General features: G+C 40.4%; 2 protein-coding genes and 1 pseudogene across 3 annotated transcripts; 1 reads left to right on the forward strand and 2 right to left on the reverse strand.

The window, feature by feature from the left end:
- Positions 1 to 7968: 7968 nt before the first annotated feature.
- Positions 7969 to 8945, forward strand: LOC306662421 (olfactory receptor 2AP1; the record flags this gene model as incomplete). The annotated part of the gene is made up of 1 exon (XM_079142073.1): positions 7969 to 8945. The coding sequence occupies exon 1, from the start codon at positions 8019 to 8021 to the stop codon at positions 8943 to 8945; it is 927 nt and encodes a 308-aa protein (XP_078998199.1). The 5' UTR covers positions 7969 to 8018.
- Positions 8946 to 14891: 5946 nt separating this feature from the next.
- Positions 14892 to 16158, reverse strand: LOC306662282 (ankyrin repeat, SAM and basic leucine zipper domain-containing protein 1-like; annotated as a pseudogene). Its single transcript has 2 exons — positions 16066 to 16158; positions 14892 to 15832 (listed from the first exon to the last, which is right to left on the reverse strand). The product of its transcript is annotated as an ankyrin repeat, SAM and basic leucine zipper domain-containing protein 1-like (transcript).
- Positions 16159 to 18774: 2616 nt separating this feature from the next.
- Positions 18775 to 21180, reverse strand: LOC306662423 (thiol S-methyltransferase TMT1B-like). Its single transcript, XM_079142075.1, has 2 exons — positions 20646 to 21180; positions 18775 to 19548 (listed from the first exon to the last, which is right to left on the reverse strand). The coding sequence occupies exons 1-2, from the start codon at positions 21141 to 21143 to the stop codon at positions 19312 to 19314; spliced, it is 735 nt and encodes a 244-aa protein (XP_078998201.1). The 5' UTR covers positions 21144 to 21180; the 3' UTR covers positions 18775 to 19311.
- Positions 21181 to 21413: the final 233 nt, after the last annotated feature.

Here is a 21413-nt window from a genome sequence, read left to right on the forward strand (position 1 = left end):
AAAAAGCATTTGACAAAATCCAATATTCATCCTGAGAAACGCTTTCAACAAACTAGGAATAGAAAGTAATTTCCTCATCCTGAGAAAGGGTATCTGTGAAAAAACTGCAGTTAACATCAGACTTAAGGGAAGAAGACTCAGTGTTTTCCTCTTGATATCAAGAACAGGGCAGGGATTTCTGCTCTTACTATTTCTTCTATCTCAAATTAGATATTCCAGCAATGCTAATCAGACAAGAGAGAGAAATAAAAGAAATACAGGTTGAAAAGAAAAAAATAACTATTGGTATTCACAAATGACAGGGTAGTCTAGAAAATCTGAAATAATGTGCAAATAAGTGTCTCCCAAAGGCTCATGTGTAGCACATGCAAGAAAGTTTAAAGGTAAAAATATTGGGTTATGAGAGCTTTAATCTAATCAGTGGATTAACCCACTGATATGGATTAACTGTAGGCAGACAGGGTGTGCCTACAGGAAGTAGGTCACTGGGGGCATATCTATGGGTTCATATTTTGTCCTGGTGAACAAAGCCCTCTTTCTTTCTTTTCTCTCTCTCTCTCTCTCTCTCTCTCTCTATCTATCTCCCTCTCCCTCTCTCTCTCTCTCCCTCCCTCCCACCCCCACTTCCTGTTGCCATGTCCTGAGTTGCTCTCCTCCACCATGATTTCCTGCCTCACCTTTGGCCCAAGGTGATGAAGTGGCCAAACATGGACTGAACCTCTAAAACCATAAGCCAAAAATAAACTTCTTCTCTATATTGTTTTCAGGTCTTCTGGTAACAAAAGATGAAAATCTGACTAAAGCAAAGATAACTATACAAAAATCAAATATATTTCTATACAGTTGGAACAATGAGAAATTAATTTTAAAACAATACCATTTATAATAGCATCAAAATGTTAATTAATTAGAGAGAAATTTAGCATTGAAAATTACACACTACTGAAAGAAATTAAAGTAGACTAAACAAGGTATTCAGAGATACCTTGTTCATAAGTTAGAAGACTTAATTTTTTTAGATATTAATTCCCCTACAAGTGATTCATGGGTCTAAGGCAACACACACACACAAAAAAAAAATCCTAGAAGGTAGTTTTACAGAAATCGACAGGTTGATTTCAAGCTTCCTTGAAATGCAAAAGAACTAGAATAGCCAAAACAATTAGAATAGCCAAAACAATTCTGGAAAAGGCAAAAAGAACAGAGGAATGCTAATACTACCTAAGTTTAAAAATCATTGTAAAACTATAATAATCAAAGTATCACCATAAAGAGAATCAAATATATTAATGGAACAGAATAGTGAATCTATTAAATAAACCCATGTATATGTGGACAGCTATTTTTAATATAGTTTACACACCATAGAGAACCCAGCAACAAATTCTGCTACCTCTCCCTTCAAAATATATCCAGAATCTGACCCCTCCACCATCTCTACCCCTTCCACCCTGTTGCCCAACACCATCTAATCTCACCTGGATTACTGCAGCAACTTCCAGTCTGGTCTCTCTGCTTTGGACCTTGTTCTACATTATCTAGTCTCAACACTGCACCCAGAATGATACTTCAAAACCCCAAATCAGATCGTATTATTCATATTATACCCCACAAAACCCTATTTGCTCTCCACAGCTCTCGCCTCCCTGACCTCAGCACCCTCTTCCCTTGTCATTCATTCTTGTCCTAAAACACACGAATGAAGTTCCGGCCCCAGGTCATTTTTCTGCTGCCTGGAATTCGCTTTTATTAAATAACTTCATGGGTCATTCCTTCACTTCCCACAAATGTCACTTTCATTTACCTCAAGTAAAATGCTCCTCTTACCATTTCTAGCTCTCCTTCACATTCTTACTCATGTATTAGTTTGCTTGAGCTGCCATAACAAAGGACCATGAACTGGGTTGTTTATCCAACCAATTTGATTTGTCTCAGTGCCGGAGGCTCCAAGCCTGAGGTTCAGGTGTCAGCAAAACTGGTTCCTTCTGAGAACTGTGAGGGAATCTGCTCTAGGCCTGTCCCCTAGCTTTGGGTGGTTGGCAGGCAGTCTTCAGCTGGTAGAAGCATCACCCCAATCTCTGCTTTCATCTTCCCATGACATTGTCCTTGTGTTTGTGTCTGTCTCCAGTTTTCCCCTTTTGTATAAGGACACTAGTCATATTCACTTTGGGTCCCCAGTTAATGATTTCACTTAAATTGATTATCTCTGCAAACAGTCTTAACACAACCGATCGATTTAAACAAATTTAAATAAGATAACAAATATGGTCACTTTCTGAGGTATTTAGGATTAGAAGTTGTGTGGGGTCACACAATTTAATCCATAACATTCTGTTTTGTTTTGTATCACACTTAGCATCATTTCACTCATTATATCTACCTGTTAATTCACTTATTGTCCACATGCCACTTCAAGGCAGGGACTTTAATGGTTTTGCTGAGGGTTGTATGTCCAATGCCTAGAATGTTGCCTGCACATAGCAAATGAGACTCAATAAGTATTTGATGAATGGATGAATGAATGGGTTAGCTTATAACCTATTAAGATCTACTCATTAGATACAAGACACTAATGATTACTAGTTCAAATGCTACAAAAGCTTAGTAACATTATGAACTGAAATATTTTTTAGAATAAGTTAGAAATGACCACAGGTGTTCTTATTACAGCATCTCACACATGAAATTAATGTTCAACTTTCTTCATCCCAAAGTGAGACTATCACAAATGTAACTTCCATAAAATAAGTAACCAGAAATTTCTGACATTAGAATGCTTTCTCAAAAAAAAATGTAATTTCCAAAACAATTGCTATCTTCTTTTAGTCATATTTATCTTAATCATTTCTTTATCATGCAACTTAGGTTCTTTCTAAACTTTAGAGAGCAGACTATTATGGTTGAAATCAAATGTATCCCAAAGACTCATGTTTCTGAAGGCATGATCCTCAGCTGACAGTGCTATTAGAAGGTGGTGGAAATTTTAGGAGTAGGGGCCTAGTGGGAAGAAACTTAGGACATTGCGGGTATGAAAGGGGTGCGGGGGCGCCCGGCATATAGAACTCATGCCAAGGGAATGTGCCTGGCGGATAACAGCCCATGCCAGAGGTTGGAAACTTCCTCTGGAAGATGTTGGCAAGGACTCGTCGTAAGTTGAGTAAAGCCGGAGCCCCTTCTTTAAAATATTGACTTTTTCCCTTTCTTGTTTTTCTAATGGAAGCTCACCTTGCTACAGTGAGTGATTATGCTCAATAAAGCTTCTCAGTTGAGGGATGGTAGGAACACAAACAATTCAAATCATTTCCAACAAAATAAGTTCAATTGATTACACTAAACACTAATTTTCCTATGGGGAACGCTGAACATTCTGAAGCAACATGTTTTGTGATGTTGTTGTTAGCTTTAGGTAAAGGTTAAATCTTAAAGAAAAATGTGCGTCAGCATGTTCTGTAGGTTTCGGGTCAAGAAGAGCCCATTACGGAAAAATGTTAAGTGTCAGGTGGCACCAGTTGGCTGATTTTACAACCTAACTTCTGTTATCTATTGAAACTTTTAAAGAAGTGGGAGCAAGGGTATATAAGCTGTAAAGGAGTTCAATAAAGTTGTCAGCATTCCAACACTGACCCGAGTCCGTGTGGTTTGCTGTCCATCGCCGACGCTGCGCCGCTTAATTCTTTGGGGGCTTTTGCTTTTCAGGCCATCGAGGACCCTTGGACTCTGCTGCTAGGGCTGGTCCCCGGCAAAGGGGTACCTTTGAAAGGGGTAAGGAAATCATTTTGCTTCCTAGCCAACATAAAGTGAATGATTTTGCTCTACCACGTGCTTCCTGCCATGATGTTCTGCTAAAAGCAATGGAGCCAGTCAACCATGAATTGAGACCATGAGCTTTGATTCTGTGATCAAAGCCAGCAGAGCAACTTAGCAAGATCCTGTCTCAAAAAAAAATAAATAAATAGGGCTGGGCTAGACGCAGTGGCACATGCCTGTAATCCCAGCAACTCAGAAGCCTAAGGAAGGAAGTTGGCAAGTTCAAGGCCAGCCTCAGCAATTTAGCAAGATCCTGAGCAACTTAGCAAGACCCTGTGTCTACAAAGGAGTTAAAATTAGCATACTACAGTATCACAGTCACATCAATGTTTATAGCAGTTCAATTCACAATAGCTTGATTGTGGAACCAACCTAGATGCCCTTCAAAAGATGAATGGATAAAGAACTGTGGTATATATACACAATGGAACATTATTCAGTCATAAAGAAGAAGACTATTATGGCATTTGCAGATAAATGGATGGAATTGGAGAATATCATGCTAAGTGAAATAAGTCAATCACAAAAAACCAAAGGCCAAATGTTTTCCCTGATAAATGGATGATGATACATAATGGGGGTGCTGGGGGCAGGGGGTAAGAGAAGAATGGAGGAACTTTAGATTACACACAGGGAAATGAGAGGAAGGAAGGGGCAGGAGATATGAAAGATGGTGGAATGAGACAGCCATCATTACCCTATGTACCCATATGATTACACTAATGGTGTGAATCTACATTGTGCACAACTATAGCAATGAAAAGTTGTACCCCATTTGTGTACAATGATCAAAATGCAGTCTATAAAAATTTTTACAAAAATTTAAAAATGGCTAGGGATGTGTCTCAGTGATTAAGCACCCCTGGGTTCAATCCCCAGTATAAAAAGGAAAAAAAGCTGGGGATGGAGCTCAGTGGTAGAGAGTCCCTGGATTCAACATCTAGTACTGAAAAAAAAAAAAAAAAAGGATAAGAAGATGACAAATGTGGTTTGTATACACCATGAAATACTATTCAGCCATGAAATTCTGTTTTTGTTTTAAATGGGGATGGACCTGAAGGATATTATGTTAATTTTATAAGTCAGATGCAGAAAGACAAATACCATATGAGTTCATTCATATGTGGTATCTAAAAAAGTAGATCATGGAAGTTGAGAATAGAATAGTGGATACCAGTCCACAAGGGAGCATAAGGGGAAGGAATGGGGGTAGGGAGATAGGTTGGTAGTGGGCACAATGCCATAGTTAGACTAGAAGAATAAATTCTGATGTTCTATGGCATGGAGGGGTGAATATAATTATCAATAATGTATTACATATCTCAACATAGAGGAAAGGATTTCAAAGATGTACCTCACTAAGAAACGTTAAAGTTTTTCATTACCCAATGTATACACAAATCAAAACATCACATTGTACCTTATAAACATATACAAATATTATATGTCAATAACTATATAAAATTAATTTTAAAAGAAAAACAGTTGATTATTTGGTTGACCGCATCCCCTTTCTTGGCCTTACCGTTGTGAGATTTAAATGAAACTGTGGGTAGAAAAAGACATTTGTAAGGCACTGTGTAGTGAGTATTTTGTCCCTAATTCTGGCATTTTATTTCCAAACTGGAATTGGTTTTCCTGGTGTTTGTATTCTAATAATAAATAGGTGGTTAACCTATTTATGTGAAGAAGTCCTTGGATAGCAATATGTCAGCAATTCCAGGAAATATATACATGTCTTAACAAGTTTCTCCCCTGCCATAAACTGGAGATTGGCAAATACGTTCTCAATATGTGCTTCTACCCTTACTTCAACTTGACCATTCTACTTTTTTCTATTTCATATTTTATTTCCTCATGCATCCTCCAGAAAAATGAAAACTGCTTCTTACTTGTCTTTAACCAATAATCTGTAGCTGAGCTAACTGAAACTAGACTAGTGATGTTTTTATAATGTGATTTTTTAGGATTTCCATGATCTGACAATCAGATCCAGTCTGCTTATCCACAGTCAAGACCAGCTGTGATCATCCACCTGGAAAGGATAATAAGACTCCTCCATACTCTTCCTCTTCTCTGTAGCTGATGCTTTCTTGCTAAGATTCCCCACCCTCTCCATACCAACCCCTCTCTCCAGACCCTCTAGTCTCTCTGGACCCATTTGCCTCAGTTATATGTATAAAGCTCCTTCCCAAAGTTGTCAACAAAGGACTTTCATTAACCTGTTCCAATAAGGATCCCCAGGGAAACTTTTGTTTTTTCATTCAATTGATCCCCCAGTGCATGTTCTCAACAAAGCAGTAACCTCTGTCACTGTGAGTAAAGTATATATTCTGCTTTCTGAGGCTATCAGCCTCATTTCTTCTGGACCAGAAAAATCCAGGACTATTTTACTCCTTCATGTTCTTTTAGCCTCCTACTTATTAACTGTGCTCTCAAAAGAGGGTGTCCAACAATTCTGATTCGGCTCCAATCTGAATGAGTTGAAGAGCAGAAACCATCAAATCTTTAATAAATTGGAAAGGGACCGGAGTAGAAGTTTACCTCTTATCAAGATAAGCTCTGGAAGTTTGTGGGGTTTTATGAAATCCAGGATAGGGGGATTTGACAACAGAGAATGTAGAAAATGCAATAAAGTTTATATTATATTTTAATTATGTGACCTTCAAATTTTGATTTCCTTCTAGGAATATTTAGGATTAAAATCTGACTGGGTCATTGGGATGGCCAAGTAAGGAAGTGTGCTTGCTATTCATACCTTCATTGACTAGTTCTCTGTGGTTGCAAATCCTAAAACTGATGCAGAGGTGAATACGCAGTCACTGCCTGAAAACTCCAGGTTGGTAACCAGAAGGGAAAGGGCATCCAGAGCATTGCATGACTTTTTTATCTCAAATTCCAGCTGTAAATGGACTACAACCCACTAGGGGGTTGTTATCAATTTAGTGGGTTGCAACCAATATTTGAAAGGAAATTAAAATACAATGAAATAGAAAATATCATATTGTATATATGTAATAAGGAATGTGCTGTAAAATTTTACTTAAATGAACATATATGTTGACTGAAAAAATACATAAAAAGTAGAATGAATTATGATCCATAATGCTTGGAAGTGGCTGCCTTGTAAATGTTCATGAAAACAATAACTAGAAAAAGTCTTGAGTAAATCAGTAAAGACACTCCCAGATAATGTGCCTCTTTAACCCCTTGAGCTCACAAATAGAGACTTGAAATGCCCATAAAGTGCTCAAATATAGAGTCTCCCAGAAAACCAGAGATCATAGTTTTCTACGCTTTCCCCATAAAAGTTACATACTCACACAAAATGGTTTACACACAATTTAGTGGATTCACAAATGTAGCACATCTAATCTAGGAACTGTGGAATTATGCTTAAGAGTGCCTGCCTTAAATATTCTTAAGTTCCTAAAATTCCTTAGAATGCAATGCAATTCCTTATCCTTGCAGGAAAGTAAACTATATCTAAAGATCCTCAATGCATTAGAGTAAGTAAATGCAGATTATTACCCCAATCAAATTGGGGTATTGCTGTATTGACAGGTAGGGAAAATGTTCCAGAGGACAGGATGACAGGTGCCTAACACACAGAGATTCAAATTCTCATTGACAGACATGAGCGGAGAAGACTGCAAGGTCCCTTGGGAAGAAATGAGGAGCTGGCATTTCTTTGGCATCAAGAGAATTAAGGAAGTTGAACCAGAAGAAAAATGAGAGATTCTCATAATTATATGAGAAAGAAAAAACAAAAATTGCCAGGAAGAGTAAGGAAAACAGCAAAGTTAAGCAGACAAAGGAGGTAAGGCAATGAATGGAGTCAATGGAAAGTGGAAGTGAAGGCTGGGGGAGAGAAATCAGTAACTATTCTGGAAGAGGCAGCAGCTGGTGGCATTCCTTTATTCACTGACTACATGAACTTGCTGAACATCAGCCATGAGGCAGTTACTTGCTTCTTGCAGGCACTAGGGAGGGTACTCTTTTGGGAAATAATGACAAGAATTTTTCTACAGAAAGGACCAGGGAGAAATCACCACCATTCAAAGGAGCCACTGATCGTGTCATCAGAGGAAAAGTTCCGGGGCCCTTTCATTTTGGTCTCCTCAGATTTCCCCTGTCCATTTCAGAGTTCCTCTTCCTTTCTCAATTTGATTTTTCTCTTGTTTACCTTAAGACTCAAAAACTTGTCCACAATGAAAAATAACACCATATTGACTGAGTTCATCCTTCTGGGTCTAACAGATGTCCCTGAATTCCAGGCGGCAATTTTCATCTTTTTTTTCCTTACCTACTTTCTCAGCATCATTGGAAACCTGACTATCCTCATCCTTACCTTGTTGGACTCCCACCTTCAGACTCCCATGTATTTTTTTCTCCGGAACTTCTCCTTCTTGGAAATTTCCTTCACGAACATCTTCATTCCCAGGGTCCTTTTCAGCATCACAACAGGAAACAAGAGTATCAGCTTTGCTGGCTGCTTCACTCAGTATTTCTTTGCCATCTTCCTTGGATCAACAGAGTTTTATCTTCTGGCTGCCATGTCCTATGACCGCTATGTGGCCATCTGCAAACCCCTGCATTACATGACCATCATGAGTGGCAGACTCTGCACCCAGCTGGTTCTCTGCGCTTGGCTGGCAGGGTTAATGGTTATTATACCACCATTCACTCTGATGAGTCAGCAGAACTTTTGTGCATCCAACAGGCTGAATCATTATTTCTGTGACTTTGAGCCTCTTCGAGAACTCTCCTGTTCAGACACAAGACTCATTGAGAAGGTTGTCTTTCTTGTGGCATCTGTGACCCTGATTGTCACTCTGGTGCTGGTGATTATCTCCTATACATTTATCATCAGGACTATTCTGAAGCTTCCTTCAACCCAGCAAAGGACAAAGGCCTTTTCCACATGTTCTTCCCACATGATTGTCATCTCGCTCTCTTACGGAAGCTGCATCTTCATTTATATTAAACCCTCAACAGAAGGAGACACATTCAACAAGGGAGTAGCTCTACTCATTACTTCAGTTGCTCCTTTGTTGAACCCCTTCATTTACACCTTAAGGAACCAACAGGTAAAACAAGCCTTCAAGGATACAGTCGAAAAGCTTCTGCATCTTTAAAGAACTTAAAAATTAAAGATTTGGAACTGCATGAGTTTCTACTATGTACCAAACTGACAGTTACTAGGCACCCAACAGAGTTAAAATTCAGTCCAGTGAAACTTGGAAATAAATAAATTGCAAACTGTTGTTAAATTGATATGGAGCAAACAAGAGCATCATTTTGTATGAAGCCAAAATAATGTGTGGTTGTATTAGTTATCTTCTAGCCAATACTGGCACTACAGACTATATGACAACCTGGGATTGTTCATAAACTCTATTTTGATGACCATTGCTTTAACCTGAAAGTATAAATGAATTTACATGTTCAATGTCCTACATAAGAGAAAGTGGAAATATTAAGAACTGTCAAAGCAGCTAACTGCTATACTTTCATTTGACCAATGAATTGTTTTATTATTTTTAAATTTTAGAATTTTTCATTTATTTATTTACTTAAACTTACATATTAATAAATTTAATTGCATATGCTTAGAAAAAAATAAATGAATAATGTTTTTAATTGAAAAAGCAATCGAATTACTCAGTAGAGCAACTCAATTTGAATTAGTTCATCAATGTTTTCAGAGGGGATACCATTTATACTGGATTTTGACAAGTAGGAATAAGACAAGAAATCAAAAATAGATTAAAAATTTTGAGTAGAAAAAAAAATTAGGAGTAAGAGACCAAAATTTGAATCCAAGGAGCTTGAATCAGTATTACTGTCATTTATATCAATCAAAACAAAAGGAGTAAGAAAAAATGTGGAGATTACAATTTTAGTTTTGAATTAAGGTACATTCTCATCTAAAACAAGATCAATGCCTGCAGCATCAAGGCAATGAATTTGGGACCAGATCTATGTATTTTGCAACCCTTATAACATAGGTGAAAATTGATGATGTAGGAATATAGGAGGCTCAAATATTAAGTTATAAGGATCCTCCTAATATTTAAAGAGCAGCAAATGCAGACAGAATAACTAGAAAAACAAAATATCTGTGGAATTCATGGGAAGAGAATATCTTAAGAAACAGGTTGTTGGCAATGTGGAATACTGCAAAGAGCAATTAAAATGAAGAATGAAAGTATTAGAATAAAAATTAGAGTTTCATTGTTTGTCCTAACCATTTTCAGAAAATGTGGAAATTGGGGGTAGGGTAAGAAGAAGTCAGACTGTAGTGTGTTATCAGTGAGTTAAAGCTGAAAAGTTAGAGAATATAAAAATGGAATTTCAAGAACAGAGGAATCCCATAGTGTTCTGTGCTTTCTCATTCATAGTATAACCAAAATAATGGTTATATTTTTAATGTATTCCTTTCTAGAAGTAAGGTGCATGAGTGCAGAAATAATATCTTTTTTTTTAGTTTTAGATGGACACAACTTTATTTTATATATTTATTTTCTTACTGAGGATCAAATCCAGTGCCTCACACATGCTAGACAAGTGCTCTACCACTGAGCTACAAGTCCAGCCCTAAGATAATATATTTTTTTTTCAAAGTGGCATATGTCTTTATTATAATTTCCAGATGGGATATAGAGGGAAGAGGGGTGGGAAGAAGGGAAAGCAGAGAATCATGGAAGGATCATAATTCCATCTGCAATGCCAAGCAAGACTGCGCTATTGAATGGATGAATGAACAGTGAATGGCTAGACGGATGAATGAACAAATGGATGAGGGAATATTTTTTTGCCTTTTTTTATTAAAATATTTTTTTATTTTTACATACACATTTTTACTCATTATATATGATTGCATGAATGGCATGAGTCTACATTGTGAACAACCATAGATGAGGGAATAGTGAAGAACTTTGATCATTTTAGTGTTCATTGAAAGCAATGAATTAGAAAAGCATGCTTCATGTGAACTTTATAGGCCTGCATAGAAAATTTACAGATGGGGAAACTGAAGCTTAGAAAGGTGAAACAGCTAGTGCAAGGTCACACAGCTAAGTGCCGGGACTAGACTCAGGAGTTGAATCTTTTTGGCAACAGAGCCCACCTGCTCAACCACTGAGCAATGCAGCCATCCCAGTTGATTTTAACATTCGCTTTCTTCAGCATTTCTAAGTATTTTCAGTACCGTTACTCATTTAGCTATCTCATGCCTCTTCAGGAGAGGCAAATGCCATAATTTTTTTTCTTCTTTATGGCTGGGTAATATTCCATTTTGTATATATACCACAGTTTCTTTATCCATTCATTTATTGAAAGGTATATAGGTTGGTTCCACGATCTAGCTATTGTGAATTGAGCTGCTATAGACATTGATGTGGCTGCATCACTGTAGTATGCTGATTTTAAGTCCTTTGGCTATAAAACCAAGAAGTGGGATAGTTGGGTCAGATGGTGGTTCCATTCCAAGTTTTCTGAGGAATCTCCATAGTACTTTCAGAGCACCAATTTGCAATCCCACCAGCAATGTATGAGTGTGCCTTTTTCCCCACATCCTCACCAACACCTACTGTTGCTTGTGTTCTTGATAATCACCATTCTAATTGGAGTGAGATGAAATCTTAGGGTAGTTTTGATCTGCATTTCTCTTATTACTAGAGATGTTGAACATTTTTTCATATATTTGTTAATCACCAGTATATCTTCTTCTGTAAAGTCTCTCAGTTCCTTAGCCCATTTGTTGATTGGGTTCTTCATATTTTTGGAATTAAGTTCTTTGAGTTCTTTTTAATTTCTGGAGATGAGTGCTCTACCAGGAGTGCGTGTGGTAAAGATTTTTTCCCACTCTGTTGGCTCTCTCTTCACATTATTGATTGTTTCCTTTGCTGAGAAAAAGTTTTTTAGTTTGAATCCATCCCATTTATTGATTCTTGTTTTTATTTCTTGTACTTTAGGAGTCTTTTTATGGAAGACTGGTCCAACTTCTAAAACTAATAAGTGAATTCAGCAAAGTTGCAGGATATAAAATCAATATGCATAAATCTAATGCATTTCTATTCATTAGTAATGAATCATCTGAAAGAGAAATTAGGAAAATTACCCCATTCACAATAAAATAAAATACTTGGAAATCAATCTAACAAAAGAAGTGAAAGACCTCTACAATGAAAACTACAGAATACTAAAGAAAGAAATTAATGAAGGGAAGGATCTCCCATGTTCTTGGACAGGCAGAATTAATATTGTCAAAATGACCACACTACCAAAAGCACTATACAGATTCAAGGCAATTCCAACTAAAATCCCAATGATGTACCTCACAGAAATAGGGAAAGCAATCAAGAAATTCATTTGGAAAAATAAGAGACCCAGAATGGCAAAAACAATCCTTAGCAAGAAGAATGAAGCAGTAGGTATCACAATACCAAAACTTAAACTATACTACAGAGCAATAGTAACAAAAACTGCACAGTATTGGCACAAAAATAGACAGTTAGACCAATGGTACAGAATAGAAGACAGAGACAAACCCACATAAATACAGTTACCTCATACTAGACAAAGGTACCAAAACATACAATAGAATGCTCTTTGATACAGCATATATAATGGAGTATAATTTCTCATTCTTTTGGTTATACAAGATGTAGAAATACCACAAGTTGTATAGTGATATGTGTACATGGGGTAATAATGTCTGTTTCACTCTACTATCCTTCCTATCCCCACACCCCCTCCACTCCCTTCACTCCCCTCTACCTAATCTAAAGTAACTCTATTCTTCTGTAACCCCCTCCCACTGTAAATTAGCATCCACATATAAAACATTCAGCTTTTGGTTTTGTGGGGATTGGTTTATTTCACTGAGCATGATATTCTCTAGTTCCATCCATTTACTGGCAAATGCCATAATTTCATCCTTCTTTAAGATTGAGTAATATTTCATTGTGTATATATGCCACATGTTTCTTTATCCATTCACCCACTGAAGGGCACCTAGGTTGGTTCCATAGTTCACCTATTGTGAATTAAGCCTCAATAAACATTGATGTGGTTGTGTCACTGTAGTATGCTGATTCTAATTCCTTTGGGTATAAACTGAGAAGTGGGATAGCTGGGTCACATGGTGGGTCCATTCCAAGTTTTCTGAGGAATCTCCATACTGCTTTCCAAAGTGATTGCACCAATTTACAGTATAAGTGTACCCTTTCCCCACATCCTTGCCAATATTTATTGTTGCTTATATTCTTGATAATTGCCATTCTGACTGGGTTGAGATAAAATCTTAGAATAGTTTTGATTTGCATTTCTCTAATTGCTAGAGATGTTGAATATTGTTTCATACATTTGTTGATTGATCGTATTTCTTTTTCTGTGAAGGGTCTGTTCACTTCCTTAGCCCACTTATTACTGGGGTTTTTTTGTGTTATAGATTTAATTAGTGCATTATAGATACACATAATTGTGTGGTTTGTTTTTACCCATTTGTAAACTCATATAATGTTCTCCATTTCAATCCCCAGTGATGCCTCATTGCCATTCCGCCTCCATTCCCATCAGCCCCTTCCTCTACCTTATTGGTCTTCCCTCTATTAATTTTAGTTTTTAAGTAGTACATTATAGATATACATCAAAGTGGAATTCATATATGCACATTCATATATGCACATTGAATGCTCTGATCAATTTCATTTCACATTTCCTCCCCAATCCCCTTCCTCTGCTCCACAGTTCTCCCTTCTATTTTTATGAGTCCCCTTTTAATTTTTTATTAATGTATTATAGTTATAAATAAGCCAGGTTTTGACAATTCATGCATAATGTAATGCAGTTTGCTCCATTTCAGTCTCAGTGATTCCTCTTTCCCCCTCCTCCTCCCTCCCCCTCCTCCCCTTCCTCTACTCTATTGGTCTTCCTTCTATTAATTTTTTAATTGCTACTTGATAGAAATGCATAAAGGCAAAATTCACTGGGGAATATTTATATATGTTCATAGCTTAATTTGGCCAGTTTCATTCCACAGTTCCTCCCCTTTCACATCGCTCCCCCCTCCCCTTTGATCCCTTTCCTCTACTCCACTGCTCTCCATTTATTTTCTTTTTTTTCTTTTTTTTTTTTTTTGCAGTATGATCAGTTTACTTTTGAACAGTACAATTTCCACATTTTTCAACAAAGTTACAGAAATACGAGTTTAAAATCATCACAGATGTTTTTCAAGAATTCTTTCCCTTTGCATGATATTTACTTCTCAAGCAATTTTAAATAACTGCATCGGCTTTAAGTATGGAAGATTTAAATACCACTTTGCCTGCTAAATTGGGACTGTTCCTTTTATTCACTTCATTTTAAAAATCTGAATATCAATATTTTGATTATGATAAAATAAATCTTGTTTTACATGTGTAAAAATTTTTGTCAAATTCCACTTTCAGAATATCCCTCAGAATGTTATACCTATGTTCGGTTATATTTCAGAAATACTTTACATGGAAAATTCTAATGTACTTTATGCTTTTCACACTATTCTGATTTTCTGATTTTGTATTTTACATCTGGAATATTTTTCCTATGTACTTAATCCACAATTATAAACTTTTACATTCTACCTTCGTCCTTTGCATTCTATGAAATGTTTTCAAAATCAATAATTTCCTAAAAATATAACTCAGAAAATGCAGCAAAAGTCCTTATTTTGTAGTAATAGAAGGGGTAAATAAGAACTAATGAATTATGAATTCTTTACAAAGTCTCTAAGATTATCTATGATGAACAGACTTTAAAATAAAAGAATATTAGATGAAACTTTTATTTTGAATGTGATTTAGTTGAATGTTCAAACTAAATGATTAGGTATAATTTACTGCTTGATCAAAATTAACAAAATATAATAGACTATATTTACAACTCAAATTGAAAAATCACTTTCTAAAGAAAAATTCTCTGCTTTATATTATCATAATTTTCCTATGGATTATAGGCAAAGAATGAAATGATATTGTACCACAGATGGTTATTGAAAGCAATATGAGGATGATTTGAATAAGATGTACATACATAATTTAAAAACAAATATTAGGCTTTTTTCTCTGAAATTTTAGCTTGCAAATGAAAAGAATCAGCCCAAATCCACATATTGTAATAGCTGTCCTCTTCAAAATTCTACTCTTCCATGTAGATACTTCTTCCATTAATGGTATACGAGTTGGATCATTTTCCCATTCATTTTGCAGCTGCTGAATTAAGTCTTTTAGTTTGCAAACATCTTCACTCATATCTTCAACATTACTAACAAGTTCTTCACAAACTGAAGTAAAATTCTGGGAAGAAGCCCATTCCAGGACTATCTTATGAGGATTTACAGGTAATTCAGTAATGATATTCTTTACAGCTATTATTAAATGGACACACTGTGTGTTTAATTTCAGAAGGAAGTTGAGGAACTCATCACTACTGATTTCCAACATTGCCACTTCAGGTAACTCTCCAAAATTTATCTCTTCTACTTCCAGTTCTTTAACAGTAGCCAGAATTTTCTGCTGATCTTTATTGGTAATTCCAAACTTTGCAAATTCATCTTTTTTCATGGTCAAAAGGTGTCTTAAAGCTATAGCCCTTTCCTTTAGTAAGTCTGTCATATGTTCCAGTCCAAGACCATGTAAAAATATTTCCAGATCCCCAAATGCTGTGTATGAACCAAATATTTTGCCTTTATCAGAATCTGCTGTCAATTGTTTACAAATAGCCTCTTCTTTAGTTAGCTCTTGAACCTTTGCTTCCAATGGATTTAAAGTCAAAGAAAGTTGAAGATCTCACAAGCACAAGGCCCTGGGTTCAATCCTCAGCACTCAAGATGTTTGTTTCTTTTTGCAATCTCACTTGGTGTCTTTCCATCTTTGGTTTGTAGCATTTTATTAGCTCCAAGTTCAAGCAACTTCAAAACTACATTTTTATGACCTTGACGTGCTGCCCATGTTAAAGCCAGAATCCAGGAGCTCCTCCACTAAGGAAGTATCTCAAGTTGTCAATGCCTTCTTAAACGTTTCATTCTTTTCTTCTGTAGGCAATGGCTTTTTTAATTTCTAAAGAAAGGCAGAAAGCTTAACTCCGTGTTAATCGTGTTTCCATTCCCAGGTCAGGAAAGAGTGGCATCTGATGAGGCTGTCAGGGTCTGGTCCACAGGCACAGCTAGTGCAGTGTCCATACGTAAAAGGAAGGGCAAGGACAGGTCCAAACCTGAGCGAGGAACTGCCTGAGAGCCAAAGTGGTGCAGCCGTGAAAACCACATCTGGGAGGCTGGGTCAAGGTACCCAATCTGCCAGCCGTCATCTTCGCTATCTACTCTCTTCTCCGTCAGCCACCGCCACACCCCAGAACGAGCCCACTACAGTGTCCGCCGCCATGTCCGCACAGCCCTCCATTTATTTTCATGAGAGACTACTTTTTTTAAGTTCATATTCCTCTCTAGCTTCTGCATATGTAAAAAAAAAATTAAATCTTTGACTTGTTGTGTCTGACTTATTTCACTCAGCATGCTGTTCTCCAGTTCCATCCATTTACCAGCAAATGGCATAATTTCATTCTTTATGGTTCAGTAAAACTCCATTTTATATATATCCCACATATCTTTATCCAGGCACCTGTTGATGAACAGCTGGGATGTTCCATAACTTGGCTATTGTGAATCTCACTGTAATGGACACTGAAGTGCCTATATCACTATAGAATTCTGATTTTAGTTGTTTGGGATAAATAACAAGAAGTAGAATAACTGGGCATATGGTGGATCTCTTCCTGGTCTTTTGAAGACTCTTTGTACCTTTCCAAAGTAGTTATAATACTTTGCATTCCTACCAACAACGTATGATTATACCATTTCCCCTACATCATTGCCAGCATTTATTCTTGTTTTTAATCTTGACAGCAATACCATTCTAACTGCAGTGAAATGAAATCTCAATGGAGTTTTGATTTGCTGATTGCTAGGATTGTGGAATTTTTTTTCAAATATTTGTTGGCTATTTTTATTTCTTTTGAGAAATGTCTATATAGTTCTTTTGCCTATTTATTGAGTGGGTTATGGGGAGGGAAGCTGTTTGTTTGTTTGTTTGTTTTGGTGTTTTTTGAGTGCTTTATGTATTCTGCATATTAATTCCCTGTCAGGCGCGAGTAGCTGGCAAAGATTTTCTCCCATTCCATAGGCTCTCTTCACACTCTAAATCATTTCCTTGCTGTGCAGAAGCTTTTTAACTTTGCCCCCCTCCTCCATCAACTTCTCAATGCAGTTTCTTCCATCAGATCAGTGAGAATTCATCTTTTCCCAACAACTATCACAGAGTTCATCTCACTCTGCAGCACTCAGCTATGAATGATGGGGTCCAAGAATTGTGAGGTAACGTGTTTGTTGTGTGCAAATACATGTGTACATGTTAGTATGTATGCATGTGAGTGTAAGCACATTCCCAGGATTCAACAACCAGGAATTAGTTTGCATGAGGGTGATGAAAGTCCTAGTGACTGAGGAGAGAAATAATTAGGAGGCTGAAGTTATAAGGGTACGTGTACAGAGTGGGGCATGCACTGAGAGCTGGGTGGGCTCATGGGGGCTGAGCATGTAGGAGTGTGGGGAGGTTCCATGCACGTCTCCTGTGGGCACGAGTGTGCAGAGGTGAATGTGCAAGGAGGTGCTGTGCAGCCTGAGCTTGAGGAGTCTTGGGCAGCTCTGCGTGTGAGTGTGAAAAGGCCACATCGCCATCTTGGTGTGTAGGACCAGCATGGTCATGACGTAAGGAGGGAATGGAGTGCTGTATTCGTGGAGGAGAGGGCCCTGCCTAAGGGGGATGCTACCCAGTGCGCAAGCACACAGGGTGTGCGTGTAAGGCTTGAAGGGGTCTCTTGCAGGTGCAGAGGTTGAGGAAGCCACTTTCCTTCTCGGCTCTCTTTAGTGTTCTGGGGATGCTGTGGGTGTCTTAAGAAGCTTGGGTGGGTAGAAACCTGGGAGTTGGAGGTCCTGATGTTCCACCTTCAAGGCTCCCTTTCAGAGGCTGAAGGAGAATTCCTTGGTCCTGCTCCTCGGCCCCCTCTTGGTCTTCCTCTGCTGTGAATGAGAACCTGGGGCCCTGGCACTGGTGGGACCCTGGGTGCTGCCCATGCTGCTGGATGCTGGCCAGCCTGTCTCTTCTGCTTCAGCTGATTGTTGCTGTCCCAGGGAAGGTGGGGCAAGGCTCTTGCTGTGTTGGGTGTCTGTCCCTGGGACCTCAGCCCTGCAGCTCCTCATGGTCTGGCTTGGCGTCCTTACAGATGGGATTCTTCAAGCGGGCAAAGCACCCTGAAGTCACACTGCCCCAGTACCATGCTGTGAAGATCTCTCGTGAAGATCGGCAACAGTTCAAGGAAGAGAAGACAGGGACCATCTTGAGGAGCAACTGGGGCAGCCCCCGGCGGGAGAGTCCTGACGCACACCCCATCCTGGCTACTGATGGGCACCCTGAGCTGGGCTCTGAGGTGCATCCTGTGCCAGGCACTGCCTAGCTTCTTTGGTCTCAGCCCCCAGCCTGGCCCACAGGTCCCCTCCATCTCTTCCTGAGTGGCTCCTCTGGATGAAGAGGGTGGAATCGGTTGCTGGCATCTAGATTTGGCAGGACCTGCTTTCTCAGGAGCACAGACCTCTCCCACCCATGAGAACCACACCCAAACCTCCCCTCAGAATGCTGTGAGAAAGAGGGTGTATCAGGGATGGGGCTGTGGGGCAGGGAGGGAAGGCAGGAATGTCCTGCTGCAGGTGGGGAGAAGGGATCCCCATCCCTCCCTCCACCACTCACCCTGTGTAACCTGTCTCCCCCAAAGTGCTTTGGCCGGAGGGTCAGGGAGGAGACTGTGTCACTGACTCGGGGGCTCCTCCCTCCTCAGTTTCCCTTCTCCTCTGACCTTAGTTTGCTGCAACAGTCTAGTGGATTTTGTTTATTTATTTAAAAATATTTGAAGACAAAACCTCTGGCCTTTTTGCTAAGTGCTGCTCCCTCGTCCCCAGCGTTTCCCCTTCTTTCTGGCACCCCCACAGCTCAGGACAGAGGCAGTAGTGGGGAGGGAGGCTTAGGTAGCCTGGCAGGGTTGCAGGAACATCAGAGGAGTCTAAGGGGCACATCAGAGTAGCCTAAGGAGTGCAGGGGAACTTTACCTTGGGGACAAGGGGACGGCATGGGAGCGGTCCTACGAGGTGGGTGGGTGAAGTCTTGGAATTTTCAGTTAAGGGATGACAGGATATAATGACTTCCTCCCTTTGGTCAGGGTAGGAACAGGTCTTTTCTTGGAGCTAGAGGTTCCCCTAGGGCAGAGGTGGGAGAGAGGAGCTAGGGGAGGATGGTGGTGGGAGCGGCTGCTCTCATTCTTGACCAGATCCCTCTCAGCAGAAGACAGATTTGGCTGTGGATGGCTTGTTCTGACTGGGGACAGGGGAGGGAGCAGATGACCACCTGGGGAAGCTTATTTCACAGCCTTCCCCATGATGTGGGGCCCAACAGGTAACCATTTGAGGGGAGGGGGCTGTCGTTCCATTTGGATCTCAGAGAACTGGGCGTCCTCCAGGTCCTTCCAGGTCTCTCTGGTGAGGCAGCAGCCGTCCCCAATGTGTTTCCAGGTGGGCTCAAAAACCTGCTGCCACATGAAGGCCCAGCTTCCTCGAGGATAAGCCACATGCTCCCAGAAGAACAGCACTCCTCCCTGGGAGAGAGGAGAGGGCTAGTGTCACTTAGCTGCTCGGTCCTGTTCCAGAAACTTGGAAACCATCCTACACTCCTCTCTCATCAAACCTGTCAAATCTCTGAGTGAAGTGGAAGCAGCTGCTCTGAGAGTTCATGGGGTAAATCATCCTCTTTGACATTTTCTGCAACCCCTGCTCCTTCCCTCCTCAAAGTGCCTATGAAGAACCTCTTGTAGCTGAGGGGGAAATGACTGCTGAGAGATGGTTAAAGACGGCCCAGGGGTTCTGCACAGTCGGGCAGACAGAGGGCCGCTAAGAAACAGGCCAGACGCTCACTGTATGCAGATGCGCCAGGCCTCCCTACCAAGACTCAGGTGCACACCATAGCTACTTCCCGGACATCTCCAACATCCCAGGGAAGGCCCAGGCCCGGCCTGATGACCATAGGGGGTTCCTCCAGCTCTTCTCTACCCACTAGACTCCCCTTAGTGACTCACTCACCCCTGTGCTCTTAATTAGCAGCTACAGGCTGGTGATGTCCGAATCTCTACCTCCACACTGCATCTTTTTCCGCCTTCCAGTTCTAGACTTCTAACAGCCTGCATGGTTTCTCTGCTTGGCTGTCGCAGCAGCTCCTGGGACCCAACGAGCCCCCAACAGTGTTCTTCCATTCCAGCAAACACTAGCACCCATTTCCTCTTCAGTTGCTCATGCCGGAAACTTGGAAACCACCCTACAGTCCTCTCTCTCCACGCCCAGCTCGAAATCTTATGGATCAAAACATCCTGTGAATTCTACTCCCCCTAGTACCTCTACTGGGACACGTATTTCCCCCACCCCTCCATGCCCTGTGTAATCCCTCTGATCTCAATTTAAACGTCAGTTCCTTAGGTGACTTCTGCTCCTGCCTCCACTTCCTGTTAGGTGATCCTCCTGCATGTCCCATGGCATCCTGTTGTGCCCCAACATGGTCACATCTCTTATTAAGCAGCAGGTGGAGATGGTGGGGTGTCTAATGTACTAGTACCTCAGATTCCCCCTCCTGGGCCCCCAAACTCTGGGCCGGCCAACGCTGTGTTTGCCTGCCCCAGGCCCACATCCCTCCCACTCTGCTCACCGGCCTCAGCACTCTCTGGACTTCCTGCAGGACCCTCTTTGGGCTCTGCACAGAGCACAGCACCAGAGTGCAGACCACCACATCCATGGAGCCATCAGCCACTTGCTTCATGTCCTCGCCAGGAGCCACCACAAACCGCTCATATCGGAGGTGCCTGTTCTCAGCCATGCTCTTTGTCAGGAACTTCTCAAAGTGGGGGTTTGGGTCCAGGCAGGTGATCCTGCAGCCAGGAGGATAGAACTGGAAGTTGGCACCAGTGCCACAGCCCAGGTCCAGCAGGGCCACCTTCCCAGAGGTTCTCATCAGCTCCTTTATCTGGCTGAAGAGCTCCCGTTTCTTGCTCTCCATCTTGTGGTTGGCATTGTCAGCCAGCATGGCCATCAGGTAGGGGAAGTAGCTTTTGCACAGGGGCTGCCAGAAGCCCAGCAGAGCCATCAGGTGCAGGGGCAGTGTCAGGAGCAGCATGAGCAGCTGCAGGAGTCGGACCAGGATGTCCATGGCACCGGCTGCAGGTGGTGCTCCTGCTGGGGCACTGGTTTTTATTCTCTTCCCACCTGTTGGTAAACTAGTCTCCCCTCGTCCTGTGACAGGATTTTGTCATGATTGGCAATCTTCCTTACAGGGTGGGGAGGGTGTGTTGAATTCCTCCAGAGGGCAAGGGTCTCACCATCCTATGGGCTCTTTAACACGTTTTATGTGGGGTGAGGGGACAGGTGGTGCCTACATTCTGGGGAACTCTGCCCACCTGAAGAGGGTGGCATGTGCTGA

The sequence above is a fragment of the Sciurus vulgaris genome (assembly GCF_902686455.1).
Source record: "Sciurus vulgaris genome assembly, chromosome: 5".
Lineage (NCBI taxonomy): Eukaryota > Metazoa > Chordata > Mammalia > Rodentia > Sciuridae > Sciurus > Sciurus vulgaris.